Genomic DNA, 17,274 nt, shown 5'->3' with positions numbered 1-17,274 from the left:
AGTAATACCAAAAGTTCAAGCAGCAGTAGTAGTATAAATAGCTGTTAGAGTCGTAGAAGTGTCAGCATTTGTAATAGTATTACAAGTTGTAGTAGCAGTGACAGTATCAGCAGCAGGAGTTGCTGTATTACTACTGCTACTAGTAGTCGCATTACTATTAATACCACCAATACTACCAATAGTAGTTATAAAGCCTAACTCATATATATCCAGATTAGCATCTATGTTCTTCCTCCAAACCCATTTTATGATTGGGATTTCAGGCAATTCTTTAGGACTGCTCTCACATAATTGAAATGTTACTAAACAATGTTATACTGATAAAATTAAATAACTTTGGTCTCCAGAATATTGGCTACTTCTGTTCTTTGTCCTTAATTTAGTAGCATGATTTATTTTTAGATATGCTGTTGTGTACAGACATATACTTTTTTTGTCTATTGTTTTTACTCCATGTAGGTTTCCCAAAGACTTTCGGCTGAGGAGAAAGTAGGAAGCAGCTTTGAGGAGAGTGGGGTTTCCTGCAAGTGATGAGTCGGTGCTCTGCAGCAAACATTTTAAACCTGATCAGTGTGGGGTGTGAAGTGTTACTTACTCAGGGAAACACACAACAATGTACCTGTGTATGGTAAATGTAAATAAACTCTATCCTAGGGCTGGGCAAAAAATCGATTTAATCGATTTATCGAATTTTCTGCTAAAAAAGATTTTTATTTTGCAAACTCGAGTTTTTCCCCCGCAATTTTCCGTCCGCCCATTCCTCGTGGGCTTCCGTAGCGCGGTGTGAGACCCCTTCCCCACGTAGCACAAAAACAAGATGGCAGCATGTAGCAGAGAACTCATTCAAAAGAAAGGCACAGCTAACTCAATCATTTGGAACTGGTTCGGTTTTGATGCTTCAGACGAACAACAGACAAAGCCTCGCTGCAAAGTATGTTTAAAGGCCGTTGCTATCGGAAGTAGCAGTACAACAAATCTGTTCCAGCACCTGAAGAATAAACACTCCGCAGAATGGGAGAAGTGTACCAGGCTCCGGCACGATGACAGCAGCTCCAGCACCCCTGCTAAAAGGCAAACAACACTCCCCGAGAGCATTACAAACTGTGTGCCGTATGATAAGAATGGGGCGCGTTGGAAAGCGATTACAGAGGCCATCACGTCTTACATTGCCACGGACATGCTGCCAATTTACTCTGTCGAAAAGCGAGGCTTTAATCACCTGTTGAAAGTGTTAGATGCAAAGTACGTTGTACCCAGTCGCAAGTATTTCGCCGATGTGGCGCTGCCTCACTTGTACAATACCACTCGGCAAAAGATCCGCAACAAGCTGGAGGAGGTGGCGTTTTATTCTGCCACCACGGACATGTGGTCCAGTCGGACAATGCAGCCGTACATGAGTCTCACAGCGCATTATATCAACGACAGCTGGACCATGCGCAGCATCTGCCTCCAGACAGCATATTTCCCCGATGACCACACCGGTGAAATAATTGCCCACGGATTAAAAGATGCTCTCAGTTCCTGGGGCCTTTCTGAAGAACGACTCACATGTATGACAACTGACAGCGGCACCAACATCATTAAAGCTCTGAAGGAGAACAACTGGCCCAGCCTTCAGTGCTTTGGGCACAAACTGCACAACGCTATAGGTAAGAGCTGGTGTAAGAATAAATAAGTGCACATACTTACACATTTTAAAGTATTGTTTGCTTAATATTTTAACAGTCAGAACATGGTATACAGTACAGGTCAAAAGTTTGGACCCACCTTCTCATTTAATGCGTGTGTGTGTTTTTAATCTTATTTTCTGCAACATAGATTAATACTGAAGACATCCAAACTATGAAGAAGCAAACCGTATAATGGAGTGATGCAGTAAACAAAAAGTGTTTAACAAGCCAGAAAATTATGAACATTTAATCCTCCTTAAAGTTCCACCTTTTATTTTGATAACAGCTTTATATATTTTTGGCATTTTCTCAATCAGATTCATGAGGCGAGTCTGTTGGAAAGCCATCCAGGTGGTATTATAAATCTGATTCAAAGAATGGCAAAAGGTGCGCAAAGCTGTAATCATGGCTAAATGTGGCTTTTTTAGGAAATCTAGCATATAAAACTGTTTACATAACACTTTTTTTGTTTACAACAAAATTCCACGTGTTTTTTTATAGTTCTGATGTTTTCAGTTTGAATCCACAATGTAGAAAGTAATCAAATAATTAAAGAAAGAACAAAAAAAGAATAAGTGTGTCCAAACTTTTGACCTGTAGTGTACATTTCAACTGATTAACACATACACGTCAGGCGAATAAAATAGTGATAAAAACAGACATTTTGTCAGAACACATTTACATAAGCACTACTTACACTTTAGGCTTGGAGATTAAAAATAATGTACTAAACTACTGTTCACATTTATTACAGAGAACGGCGTGAAGGACCCAAGGATTGATCGGGCCATCGGGGTTTGCAAAAAAGCTGTATCAGCCTTCTCTTACAGCTGGAAAAAAAGGCGAGACATGACTGAGGTGCAGGCTGAGCTTGGTCTACCCCAGCATCTTTTGATCTCAGAATCCCCAACACGTTGGGGGTCTCGTCAAAAGATGATTGAGCGCTTTCTCGAGCAAGAGAAGGCAATAACTCGTGTCCTGGGTGCGGACAAGAAAACGCGTCATCTTGTTCCTACATGGCAAGATTTGGAAGTATTAGAAGCCACCAACAAAGCCGTGAAACCTCTCCAGGACTTCACAGATGCACTGTCAGGGGAATCATATGTCAGTGTGTCATGCATCAAACCAGTCCTGCATTTGTTCAAAACAAAGCTCCTCCTGCCAGAAGAGGAGGATTTGGAGCTAACAAAAACAATCAAAACCAACATCATGCGTTACTTCGAACACAAATACTGTGATCGGGAGAAAGAGGAACTTTTGGACATGGCCACACTTACAGACCCGAGGTTCCGTACAACCTACACTGATGCAGGCAACTTGGAAGCTGTCAAAAAAAGAGCTGTCTCTGAGATTTCTGCTCTCTGCACCTCTACCACAGAGGAAGCTGGCCCCACTGATGTTCAAGAGAACACCCCACCGAAAAAGAAAATGACTCTGGGTGCCTTCTTTAAAAACAGTGCACCGTCTACCCCACACCCAGAATCAGAGAAAAGAAAAATAGAGACTGAGCTCGCAACATATTTGCTTATTCCAGACATAGAGCCAGACACAGATCCACTTGAATGGTGGAAGCAGCATCAGCCCAACTTTCCGAGTCTAAGCTTACTGGCTAAGAAATATCTGTCTATTCCAGCCACGAGTGCCCCCTCAGAGAGGGTATTTAGTGTGGGTGGGGGGATAGTTACCTGCAACCGGGCCTGCCTCAAGCCAGAGGTTGTGGACAGACTCATCTTTCTTGCAAAAAATGCTTAGAATGAGCATACATGTAACAGTGTGCAAGACATCTAACAAGCACATATTTTGTTGTTAAAGATAAGTTTGTTTACACTTGTTCACCCTTGTTCATCTAAGTAGACTACAGTATATGTCTACCAAAGGTTTGTAAACATGTTTCATGTTGTATTTGCACTATGCTGAGATGTATTTAGATACTCATTTTTGTTTAGTTATCTGATTTCTTAATCAGAAAATTTAAGCTGCTGTGAAGCTGTTGTTGCACTTTAAAAACTTGAACCTGGGTTAAAGCTTGAAATTGTTGAATTACAGAGCCTCATTAACTTGTTCATTAAATTGTTTACATGCGTTTTTTTATTCTGAGGACAATTACAGCAATAAAGTTACTTTTGACAGTATAGCTGATGTCTGCAGTAATTTTTAAGTGCATTGAAAGAAAAAATCGAAAATCGAATCGAAACTCGAATTTTTCTTTAAAAAATCGGAGATTTTTTTTTTTTAGGCCAAATCGCCCAGCCCTACTCTATCCTGTTCTAGTGTAGCTCCTTGTTATATATATATATAAAATCTAAAAAAAAGAGATTCTCTGTACCCAGAGGGGAAATAGAGGGCTGGAAGTTTTAAGTTTTGAAACAATGAATAATATGTTCAAAATTAACTGGTTATGTCGCCTCATAAGAGAAAATGTTAAAATGTGGAATGCAATACCAAATTATTTATTCAAAAAATTAGGAGGAATTCATTTTTTACTTGAATGTAATTATAAAATTGACAAAATACCAATTCAATTATCAAACTTCCATAAACAGGCGTTGCTCTCCTGGGGGCTGATCGACAAACGCGGCATCTCGCCATCCAGCTGCTACATATGGAACAACCAACATATACAGCACAGAAACAAAACAATATTTTACAAATCTTGGTTTGATCAGGGAGTATTATGGGTCTATCAGTTAATCGATGAACAAGGACAAATCTTACCGTACAACCAATTTATTAACAAATACCATCTCACAAATAGAATACACTACAATTTCCAACGCAATACCAATAGAAATTCTGCAGCTCCTGAAAGGTTCCCAATTCCACCCTCTTACTCAGAAAAATGATGCCAAATTATTCATCCATAACATAGACATAACAACCAAAGTCTGCTCAAATAAATTTATCAGGAATCTCATTCAACCTTCAAATCGACCGGCAGCCAACTCTTACTGGAGTTCACTGTATGGGGAAATAAACTGGAGAGAAACATGGCTGGTTGGAGAGAAGCTGTTCATTCACAATAAGGTCAAAGAAATATCATACAAAATCTGTCACAATGTATATCCGGCAAAAAAAAACCTGGAGAGGTTTAAATTAAATATAGACTACAACTGCGACTTTTGCCAAACAGAACCAGACACCATCATTCACCTCTTTTATCAATGCTCATACAGTAAAAACCTCTGGAATCATATACAAAACCTAATCCATAACAAAACCGGACACAGGATCAGCCTCCAGGAAAGCCACATCCTCTTTCAGTTTGAAAATCCCTCCATACCATACAGCCTTTCCCTTTTGTTGCAGACTATCATCATGCTGGGCAAATTTCATATTCACAAAACGAAATGGGCAAAGAAAAACCAAATGGAAAATACTTTGAAAATGAACTCAAACAGTACTTTAATAAACAAGTCTGAAATTTTTAAGGCTTTGTTGTTTGATGATGATGTTATTGTATTAAGAACATGACATCCCTGCCCCAAACCACATTTACACATGTACAAACGTTTTACAGCTAAAACCGATGAAAGAGGACAGTTTTGCAGAGCTTCTTTCTCGTGCTCCCTTTCTGCAGGTCAAGGTACAGGTAAGTTTGGCAAACACAACCAATGACAACAAGCTGGAATGATGTGCTTCTTCAATGTGCTCCCCAAGCAGAAAAACATCCTCCGTTCCAATCTCCTCCCGGACGATGTGTGTGACTGTTGACACCTTTGGAGCTTGTTTTGTTGATGCCTGGCGAATCACCCTCTCTGCAACTCTCAATAATAAAAATAATTATATTTATATAGCGGTTTGTGCTAAAAGACAGTTTACAGTACAGAGAAAATAACAAAGAACAAAGCAACTTTAACATGCAAAGATAAAAAAATAATACAAGATTATAAAATCAAACCTACACTGTGCCTTGTGATGGAATCAGTAGGCCGCCATTGTTTTTCAGAGCTAGAAGGTGGGAGCTTTCGTTAAATGATGGTACAGCATCTCTGACCAAGCTTGAACGGCACACAACACATCACCTTCAAAATCAAAACGGAAAAAGAGGTCAAGAGGTTTTCTTCCTTCAAATTTCTTACAACCTTTCTTCAACAAAACTCCTATTTTGATGCATATCTGTTGATAATGAACCAAAACTGCTTAAACTGTGAATAACCTTGTTTGCAAACTATTCTACAGTCAGATGTTCAGTTGTCTGTATTTTTAAGTAAGTGGGTGGGTATGACTCTATGACACTATGTGACTTCCTTCTCAGGGGAAAGTCTTTGGGAAACCTACATGGAGTAAAAACAATAGACAAAAAAAGTATATGTCTGTACACAACAGCATATCTAAAAATAAATCATGCTACTAAATTAAGGACAAAGAACAGAAGTAGCCAATATTCTGGAGACCAAAGTTATTTAATTTTATCAGTATAACATTGTTTAGTAACATTTCAATTATGTGAGAGCAGTCCTAAAGAATTGCCTGAAATCCCAATCATAAAATGGGTTTGGAGGAAGAACATAGATGCTAATCTGGATATATATGAGTTAGGCTTTATAACTACTATTGGTAGTATTGGTGGTATTAATAGTAATGCGACTACTAGTAGCAGTAGTAATACAGCAACTCCTGCTGCTGATACTGTCACTGCTACTACAACTTGTAATACTATTACAAATGCTGACACTTCTACGACTCTAACAGCTATTTATACTACTACTGCTGCTTGAACTTTTGGTATTACTATTACTGCTGCGTGTACTTTTAGTATTACTACTACTACTGCTTGTACAGCTATACTACAGCTACTAATAATCGTCTGGTGTTTGGTTGTCCAGCTGTTAGCTTGCGTTCGTGTTTTGCTAGCGGCTAACTGGTTAGCTCTCATAGACTCTGAACAAGATTTAACAATGAAAAAAGAACCAAAAAAATTTCTTACCTATGGAAAGTTATTCCAAGTTTCCTTGTCTCCAACGTTCGACGTAGTGTGCAATTAAATGCAGCGCAATGAGCCAACCCTTTAAGGTTTGGGCAATTTCCGCCCGAAATTTCTACTGAGATTTACAGAAAGTAAATTGAATGCTGTTCTTGAACTGTTTGGAGTACATGCATGGTTGGGGTCTCATTTGAAAGCTGACAACCTGAATTTTCACCCAGTGCAGTCAGAATTACTCTAGGTGCTACTGGCACAGAGTATTTCATGTTGGCACACACTGAATTAGGATGAATTTTTTTCTCGCCTACATTTTTTCCCTAATAAAACACCTGAAAATCAGTGTGGCAGCACTGTAAGAGCTTGAAAACACAATATTGCAAAAGCCTGGGGTCTTACATAGTTCAGGTCAAAATTTCAGAGCAATACTACAAGAAATGAGTGTTTCACACATGTATTTGTACTGATATGCTCCGCCCCTGTCAATGTTGGATACACTCTTTATACACTGTGCACACTCTCTACAGAATGGTATAAATTTATTTTCACTTCATTTTCCACTTCATTTTCATTCCAAAAACTCATAAAGAACTCAAAAAATCACTTCAGATAGGCTTCAGTGTCGATCACACACACAGATTGAGAGGAATACAGAGAAACAGCAGGTGGAGCCCGGAGCTCACGAATGAAATATCATATAAAGCCGCTGGCAGAGGCGGGATTTATATTCAAGCCATTCAGCAAGCTCATTGGCTACCAGGCCTGTCAATCTAACGTTTCCTCCGGCGTGATTTGCTGAGAAACAAGTCAATCAAGTGATGTAATCGATATCTGTCAGACTCGGCCATGGTTGGCTACATCGCCGAAGTAGGCGGAAACGAGTCACCTGATTGGTTGAAGTCCGGTTTGAAGCGGTCGAGAAGCCTCCAGTATCCATTTTGAATCACGAACAAAGAAAATAGGACCGTGTATGATAAAGTTAGAATAGAAAGATGCAGTGAATATGAAACGCACAGTGCCACCACGCGCCGCGTGCACGCGCACGGAGCCGATCGTTTTCTGGATTTTTTACCTATTTCGAGACATGTTTTGGCCAAAGTATTATACTGGATTGTTTCCTCTGGATGGCTAAGCTTGGGTTCTGGCCGGTTTTTGTGGATTATCTTCTTTTATGACCAGAAACGAGCGTCCAAACTGCGTCGACAGGTGAGCTGTGCACGTTTACATGACTTGTTGTTTGTTGGATAAATGTGTTTATATTACCCGCTGTGGTAATCACATCTGAAAGTGGTTTATACCGGCGGATTCATGAGAATCTCAGCTTTCTATGTGTGTATAGTGTTTGTATAATCGTGTTTGCAGTGTCCTTCTATTTTTAAAAAAGCGTATACCGATAAAAAAACGGCCCGCCCGCGGGCCGCCGTACTTTAATGCCGTAAAATGCAGAAGGGGCCAGAACGAGGGGGGGTCCGTGACGTCACTTTCCTGCGCCACTTGAGAATGCATTTGCATTTGAATTATGAGACACTTTTTGCGGGGGAACACGAAAATGCAAAAGCATTTCTGAGTTTGCTTTTGCTTTTTCATTTAGTCACAGAATGAGCAGTGTTGAAGAAGAAAATGAAATTGCATTTTGGAATATTGCTTTTTCATTTCATTTTTGAGTCAAATAGTGCAGCAATGACTTTGAAATGCAAAAGCATTTCTGCTAATGCTTTTGCATTTTCGAATTTGACATTTCAAATTGAATTTTGTTACCTTTTTGCTGGTGAACGTTTTGAAAATTAAATGTCAAATGTGATTTGCTTTTGCTTTTTCATTTAGTCACAGAATGAGCAGTGCTGAAGAAGAAAATGAAATTGCATTTTGGAATATTGCTTTTTCATTTTAGTTTTGAGTCAAATAGTGCAGCCATGACTTTGAAATGCAAAAGCATTTCTGCTAATGCTTTTGCATTTTCGAATTTTACATTTCAAATTGAATTTTGCTACCTTTTTGCTGGTGAATGTTTTGAAAATGAAAAAGCATTTCTGAGTTTGCTTTTGCTTTTTCATTTAGTCACAGAACGAGCAGTGTTGAAGAAGAGAATGAAATTGCATTTTGGAATATTGCTTTTTCATTTTAGTTTTGAGTCAAAAAGTGCAGCCATGACTTTGAAATGCAAAAGCATTTCTGCTAATGCTTTTGAATTTGAGTTTTGAGTCACATTCACTTCCATACTGTTGGCTTATTTATCGGTGGAGCATCAGAACCTTTTCCACAAACAGTTTTTCTGCCAGTTGGCTTGTTTTAACCAATTTTCTACCTTCAGCTGATTCTGCCAGCAGACACTGAAAGGACTCTGATAGTTTGTAAGTGTTTATTAACCACGCCTGACGTACGTCAGCGGGGTTACTGCATTCGCTTCGGTATCTGGCTGGGTAAGTATGTATGTGTGTATGTATATGTGTATGTCCGGTCAGATATCTCTGCAAGTGCTGAAGTCAGGATAATCAAACTTGGCACTGAAGATCAGTCTAAGGTCCCCTGCTCAGTTGTGGAGTTAGAGGTCAGCAGATCAAGTAGGAAGGGATATACGTCGGATGATCAAAATTGATACAGAGTATCATGCATGGGCGTGGTTCTGCCATCTACTGAGGGCTTGTCTAGTTTTCTTATCAGTGCCGCTTTTAATTCACTTTATATCCATTATATAACCACTATTTCAACAGAGCAAAGAAACAGGACAATTAAATGTGGTCTGTTAAATATTAGATCTCTCTCGTCTAAATCTCTGCTAGTAAATGAGTTGATAACTGATCACCAGATTGATTTGTTCTGTTTGACTGAAACCTGGTTGCGGCAGGAAGAATTTGTTAGCCTAAATGAATTTTTCAATTCAATTCAATTCAATTTTATTTATATAGCGTCAATTACAGTCAAATCGTCTCAAGACGCTTTACAGAACCCATATGCCTGACCCCCAGAGCAAGCCCAAAGGCGACAGTGGCAAGGAAAAACACCCTTTTAACAGGGAAGAAACCTCGAGCAGAACCGGCCTCTATATAGGGGGGACCCATCTGCCTGCTGGCCGGGCGGGTTGAGAGGGACAGAGGAGGGCAAGGGGGAGGGATGGGAGGAGAGGGAGGGGTGGGAAAGCAAGGAAAACACAACACACATTTGGATACATGCATGACAGGATATGTGACACAGACAAAGTATGAGCTAACATTGAAAACTGACTCATAGTTTACTCTTACGATGTACGGCTCTGACATTAAATATACTACATATATAGCTAGCTGTAAAATTCAAACAGTATGTAAGTTAGCATAACAAGTATAGTGAAGGCGAAGCAGAGTTGACTGGTGGAAAAAGGGAGCTGGAAGCGGGGGGAACAGAGTGAATGTACTGCAATAACGGTATACATATTAAATGTAAAGGTAGATAGAGAAGGGCTCAGTGCGTCAAGAAAAGTCCCCCAGCAGCCTAGGCCTATAGCAGCATGACTAGGGGCAGAACGAAGGGACGTCCAAGAGGGAGTCAGCTGTGCAAATGAAGACACAAGCCGAACCCCTGTGGGTCACCCAGTCAGCCCTAACTATAAGATTTGTCAAAAAGGAACGTCTTAAGCCTGGTCTTAAAAATAGAGAGGGTATCTGCCTCCCGAACCCAAACTGGGAGCAGGTTCCACAGGAGAGGCGCCTGATAACTGAAGGCTCTGCCTCCCATTCTACTTTAAGAAATTCTAAGAACAACAAGTAAGCCTGCAGTTTGAGAGCGAAGAGTTCTACTAGGATAATATGGTACTATCAGATCTTTAAGATATAATGGAGATTGGTTATTAAGAGCTTTATATGTCAGAAGAAGGATTTTAAATTCTATTCTGGATTTAACAGGAAGCCAGTGAAGAGAAGCAAGTATAGGGGAAATGTGATCTCTTTTGCTAACTCCTGTCAGTACTCTCGCAGCAGCGTTTTGGATCAACTGTAGATGTTTGAGAGAGCTATTTGGACAACCCGATAATAAGGAATTGCAATAGTCAATCCTGGAAGTAACAAAATCATGAACTAATTTTTCTGCATCACTCTGAGACAGAATGTTCCTGATTTTTGCAATATTACGCAGGTGAAAAAAGGAAGTCCTACAGACTTGCTTTATGTGTGAGTTAAAGGACATGTCCTGGTCAAAAATAACTCCAAGATTCCTCACGGTAGTACTGGAGGCCAATGTGATGCCATCCAGAATAACTATTTGCTTTGAAAGCGAGTTTCTAAGATGTTTGGGGCCAAATACAATGACTTCAGTTTTGTCTGAATTTACCAGTAGGAAGTTAAAAGTCATCCAGGTTTTAATGTCCTTAAGACAATCTTGCAGTCTAGCTGGCTGATCAGTTTCATCTGGCTTCATAGATAAATACGATTGTGTGTCATCTGCATAACAGTGGAAGTTAATACAATGCTTCCTAATAATATTGCCTAAAGGAAGCATGTATAATGTGAAAAGTATCGGTCCTAAGACAGAACCCTGAGGAACTCCATGATTAACTTTAGTATGCTCAGAAGAGTTATTGTTGACATGCACAAACTGGAACCTATCTGATAAGTAGGATTTAAACCAGTCCAGTGCTGTCCCTTTAATGCCAATTGAATGTTCTAGACGCTATAATAAAATTTTGTGGTCGATTGTGTCAAACGCTGCACTAAGATCGAACAAAACAAGTATAGAGACTAGTCCATTATCTGATGCTATGAGAAGGTCATTAGTAACTTTCACCAGAGCTGTTTCTGTGCTATGATGCACTCTGAAGCCTGACTGAAACACTTCAAACAAATTATTCCTTTGTAAGTGTTCACATAATTGATTTGCAACTGTTCTTTCCAGAATTTTAGAGAGAAATGGTAGGTTGGATATTGGTCTATAGTTAGCTAACACATCTGGATCTAAAGTGGGGTTTTTAAGCAAAGGTTTGATGACAGCAACCTTAAAAGCCTGTGGTACATAGCCTGTTACTAGAGAGAGATTAATCAGATCTAACATTGAAGAATTAATTAAAGGTAAAATCTCCTTGAAGAGTCTAGTTGGGATAGGATCTAAAAGACATGTTGATGGTTTGGATGTAGAAACTGTTGAAATTAGTTCAGAGAGACATATAGGAGTGAAGAATTCTAAATATTCATCAGGTCTAACAGCCAATTCAAAAGCATCTGTGACATTTGTAGGTAGGGCCAGATTAATTTTATCTCTAATCAGAACTATTTTATGTGTAAAGAAGCTCATGAAGTCGTTACTGGTTAAAGCGAAAGGAATACAAGGTTCAACAGAGCTCTGACTCTTTGTCAGCCTGGCTACAGTGCTAAAGAGAAACCGAGGGTTGTTCTTGTTCTCATCTATTAAAGATGAATAATAAGTTGTCCTGGCATTACGGAGAGCTTTTTTATAGATTACTAGACTATTTTTCCAAGCCACATACACTTCCTCTGAATTAGTGGAATACCACTTTCTTTCCAGCTTTCGGGATGCCTGCTTTAAAATCCGCAGCTGGGAATTATACCAAGGAGCAAGTCTTCTCTGAGATATAACTTTCTTTTTTACAGGTGCAACACTATCAAGAGTTGTACGCAGTGAGGCTGAAGCATTATTAACATAATAATACACTTCTGTGGGGGTAAAATTATAATATTTGCCTTCTGATTTATCAGTAAATGTTGCTGAAGTAAACAGTGAGGGTATTATTTCCTTAAATTTAGATACTGAATTGTCAGACAAAGACCTACTGTAATGATATTTGTTCTCAGCTGCTAAACAATCCTTTATTAGGGTCCGAGCACCGAGGGTGCGAAGGACAGGCGGTGCAATTGCACCGACTGTCCAAGGCATCAGCGGTGCCTAGGACCCTATTGAAGACCTAGGGTTTATTAGGGTCCGAGCACCAAGGGTGCGAAGGACAGGCGGTGCAAGGGCACCGACTGTCCAAGGCACCAGCGGAGCCAAGGACCCTATTGAAACCCTAGGGTTTATTGGCGGTGCAAGGGCACCGACTGTCCAAGGCACCAGCGGTGCCGAGGACCCTATTGAAACCCTAAGGTTTATTATTATTATTATTATTATTATTATTATTATTAATATTATTAGGGTCCGAGCACCGAGGGTGCGAAGGACAGGCGGTGCCAGGGCACCGACTGTCCAAGGCACCAGCGGTGCCAAAGACCCTATTGAAACCCTAGGGTTTATTATTAGGGTCCGAGCACCGAGGGTGCGAAGGACAGGCGGTGCCAGGGCACCGACTGTCCAAGGCACCAGCGGTGCCAAGGACCCTATTGAAACCCTAGGGTTTATTATTATTAGGGTCCGAGCACCGAGGGTGCGAAGGACAGGCGGTGCCAGGGCACCGACTGTCCAAGGCACCAGCGGTGCCAAGGACCCTATTGAAACCCTAGGGTTTATTATTATTATTAGGGTCCGAGCAACGAGGGTGCCGAGGACAGGCGGTGCAAGGGCACCGACTGTCCAAGGCACCAGCGGTGCCAAGGACCCTATTGAAACCCTAGGGTTTATTATTAGGGTCCGAGCACCGAGGGTGCCGAGGACAGGCGGTGCCAGGGCACCGACTGTCCAAGGCACCAGCGGTGCCAAGGACCCTATTGAAACCCTAGGGTTTATTATTATTATTATTTTTTTTTTTCTCCCGTAAAGTAAATTGGCTTTTTGGCGGCCTTATCATACTCGAAAACGCGTGAAATTTGGCATGCACATCAGGACTGGCGAAAAATTTGATATTTTATGGGAGTTGCGCATGTGCGTGGCAAAATGGCTCTATAGCGCCACCTGCAAAGTTGAAAAAGTAGTCATTAGGCCAACTGCCACAATGTTTCATGTACAGCTACAATATTTGGTGGGCATATGCAGAACATCAGGACACACCAAAAAGTCAATTACAGCCACGCCCTAAACCCAACAGGAAGTCGGCCATCTTCAATTTGCTGTAAATTTTTCAAACTTAATCGCTCCTCGGGAAATGAATTGCCTTTTTGGCGGCCTTATCATATTCCAAAACGCGTGAAATTTGGCGTGCACATCAGGACTGGCGAAAAATTTGATATTTTATGGGAGTTGCGCATGTGTGTGGCAAAATGGCTCTATAGCGCCACCTGCAAAATTGAAAAGTGGTCATTAGGCTAACTTCCACAATGTTTCATTTACAGCTACAATATTTGGTGGGCATATGCACCACATCAGGACACACCAAAAAGTCAATGACAGCCACGCCCTAAACCCAACAGGAAGTCGGCCATCTTGAATTTGCTGTAAATTTGTCAAAATTAATTTCTCCCTGCAAATGAATTGCCTTTTTGGGGGCCTTATCATGAACCAAAGCGCGTGAAATTTGGCGTGCACATCAGGACTGGCGAAAAATTTGATATTTTATGGCAGTTGCGCATATGTGTGGAAAAATGGCTCTATAGCGCCACCTGCAAAATTGAAAAAGTGGTCATTAGGCCAACTTCCACAATGTTTTATTTACAGCTACAATATTTGGTGGGCATATGCACCACATCAGGACACACCAAAAAGTCAATCACAGCCACACCCTAAACCCAACAGGAAGTCGGCCATCTTGAATTTGCTGTACATTTGTCAAAATTTATAGCTCCTAGTGGATAAGTCTGAGAGAACTGAAATTTGGCCAGTACATGCACCAGACCTTTCTGATGAAAAGTTATCAAAAACTCAACCAGAAGCCAAAAGGTGTGGCCATGGCAGAGCCTCAAACAACTGATCCTTCGCCATGAAACAGGAATTGGTGTCTAATTCTTCTCAACATGCTCCAATCTGCCTGAAACTTTACATGTATGATGACAGTCCTGTCCTGATGTCATCCACATAGGGATATTCATTGACAGTCATAGCGCCACCTTGTGGTTTCAGGAAATAGACACCTTTTACACTTTCATGCCCTATTGTTACCCGGTTGATCATATTCACTTCAAATGCGGTGACAACAGGCTGAACACATTGATGATGCATCCCAGTGAAAATGGTGACTTGTCATCAAAGGGCGTGTCTGTGGTGGCCAAACCAATTTCGATGTTTCGCCATGAAAATGTAAGGATTCATATCTCAGCTGAACAACATCCTATCTGCCTCAGACTTCACATGCTGGATACCAGGTCCAGTCTGAACACATCCACACTCATAAATTTTGAAAAAGTCATAGCACCACCTGTTGGTAATAGTAAGTTTAAGGCCTTATATTTTCAGGTACAATGGCCCCAAACTTGGTGATATCATGCTGGAAATTGGTCAGTCGAGTCTTCACCTCTTGACAATCCCACACTGTGAAGGGTGTGACATTTTATGCAACGCTGTTGCCGTAGCAACCAAATATCGCCATGAAAAACAAAGCCCTTTCTGACAGGTTAGGAATACTCCAATGCTCACAAAAATTACCACACACATCACCATTGACCCAAGGAACAACACTGTATGCATCTCGGCACTGCACATGCTATAGCGCCCCCTACAGTATTTTTAACAAACAGCCCCCCCAGCACGTTTCACCTACATCCATGAAATTTGGGAGGCTTATAGAGCACATCAGGACGCACAAAAAAGCCTCTTGGAGCCATGCCCTAAATCCAACAGGAAGTCGGCCATCTTGGATTGATTGTGAGATTTTTGATGATTTTTCTCTTTTTTGAGAGTGAATACCTCCTAGGGGATAATTCCAGGAGACCTGAAATTTTGTCAGTCCACACAGCAGGACTTGGTGATGAAAAGTTATCAAAAGTTCAACCAGAAGCCAAATGGTGTGTCCATGGCGACCATCACAGTTTTGATGCTTCGCCATGAAACAACAGCTGCTTTATAACTATCCTCTGAATGCACCAATCTGCCTCAAACTTTACATGTGTAATCACACTGCAATCCTGATCAATTCCATAGGCTAACATACCCTTTCAGTCATGGCGCCACCTGTTGGAGGGACAGGAAATGCTTTATAAGTAGCCTGTACGTTTTCCAATCAGCCTTAAACTTTACATGACTGATCAGAGTCCAACCCTGATCACATCCACTGCTTGAAATACATTCTCAGTCGCAGCGCCACCTGGTGGATAGACAGGAAATGCTCTATAACTGCTCTGAACATGCTACAGTCTGGCTGAAATTTTACATGTATGATTGGACTCTGGTCCAGATGCGATTCAGAGGCTGACATACACTCTCAGTCACAGCGCCACCTGGTGGACGTGCGTGGATTCACCGACCAGCGTGGATGCGAGGACCCGTCCATCGCTGCTTGCAGCTTTAATTTTTATTAAATTTTTGTGGTTATTTCTTTTGTATATTTTTGATTTGTTTAATTTATTGAATTTTGGTGGTCGGGGGACAGACACAGTCTCAATAAAGTTAACTGAATTACTGGAGGGTGACAGCTGTGAGGAAACTGCAGAGAGGTGTGTAAGACTACAGCTCTGCATCCTGGTCTTAACTCTGGGTTGTCATGCTTTAGGAGTACTAATAAAATCAGCCATATTCCGAGAAATGAGAGCTGCACCAGCCAAAGTGGGATAGATGCTGTCTCTCCCAATCAGACCAGGTTTTCCCCAAAAAGAGCGCCAATTATCTATAAAGCCCACGTCGTTTGATGGACACCACATAGACAACCAGCGGCGAAACGACGACATGCGGCGAAACATGTCATCGCTGGTCAGATCAGGCAAGGGTCCAGAGAAAACTACGGAGTCCAACATGGTTTTGGCGAAAGTACACACCGATACCACGCTAATTTTGGTGACCTCCGATTGGCGTAACCGGGTGTCGTTACCGCCAACGTGAATAACAATCTTACTATATTTACGATTATCTTTAGCCAGCAGTTTCAAATTTGCTTCTATGTCGCCCGCTCTGGCCCCTGGGAGGCATTTAACTATGGTCGCTGGTGTCGCTAGCTTCACGTTTCTGACTATGGAGCTGCCAATGATCAGAGTTGGTTTCTCAGCGGGTGTGTCGCTGAGCGGGGAAAAACGATTAGAAACATGAAGCGGTTTGTGGTGAGCTGGGACAGCAGGCTTGAGTTTAGGACTGTTTTTCCTACGAACTGTCACCCATCCACCCGGCTGTTCGGGAGCTGCTAAAGGACGGCTAACAGATGCTACACTAGCTAAGCTATTGTGGTCCGCACCGGCTAAGGGGGCCTGGCTAGCTGCTAGCGGGTTATTTTCCATGGTGCGGAGCCGCGATTCCAATTCGGAGAGCCTCGCCTCCAGAACTACAAAAAGGCTGCACTTATTGCACATATCGTTATCACTAAAGGAGGCAGAGGAATAACTAAACATGTGGCACACTGAGCAGGAGAGGGAGAGAGAGGGAGAGGAAGAGGCAGAAGCCATGCCAACAACACGACACAGTGCTGAAACAGGAAATGACACAATACGCTCACCGTAACGTCAGACGTCGCCTGCAGAATCCCAGAAAATTTAATGGGGGAATCAACTCCCCCTAGTCATATTAACTGTCATATTCCTCGAATCACAGGCCGAGGAGGAGGAGTAGCAGCAATCTACCATTCTCGTTTAAAATTGAACCAGAGACCTAAACCTGATTACAGCTCATTTGAAACTCTCACTCTTAGTCTCTCTCATCCAAATTTGAAAGCTCAGAAACCAGTTTTATTTGTTGTTATATATCGTCCTCCTGCTC

General features: G+C 41.4%; 1 protein-coding gene across 1 annotated transcript; it reads left to right on the top strand.

Annotated features, from left to right (window-relative positions):
- Window positions 1–781: 781 nt before the first annotated feature.
- LOC110967660 (E3 SUMO-protein ligase ZBED1-like) lies at window positions 782–3,802 on the top strand. Its single transcript, XM_022217343.2, has 2 exons — window positions 782–1,649; window positions 2,425–3,802. Exons 1-2 carry the CDS (start codon window positions 818–820, stop codon window positions 3,420–3,422), a joined length of 1,830 nt encoding a protein of 609 aa, XP_022073035.2. The 5' UTR covers window positions 782–817; the 3' UTR covers window positions 3,423–3,802.
- Window positions 3,803–17,274: the final 13,472 nt, after the last annotated feature.

The sequence above is a fragment of the Acanthochromis polyacanthus genome, chromosome 10 (genome assembly GCF_021347895.1).
Source record: "Acanthochromis polyacanthus isolate Apoly-LR-REF ecotype Palm Island chromosome 10, KAUST_Apoly_ChrSc, whole genome shotgun sequence".
NCBI classification, from domain to species: domain Eukaryota; kingdom Metazoa; phylum Chordata; class Actinopteri; family Pomacentridae; genus Acanthochromis; species Acanthochromis polyacanthus.
The sequence above is the reverse complement of the archived record's forward strand: the minus strand, read 5'-3'. Positions and strand labels throughout refer to the sequence as shown.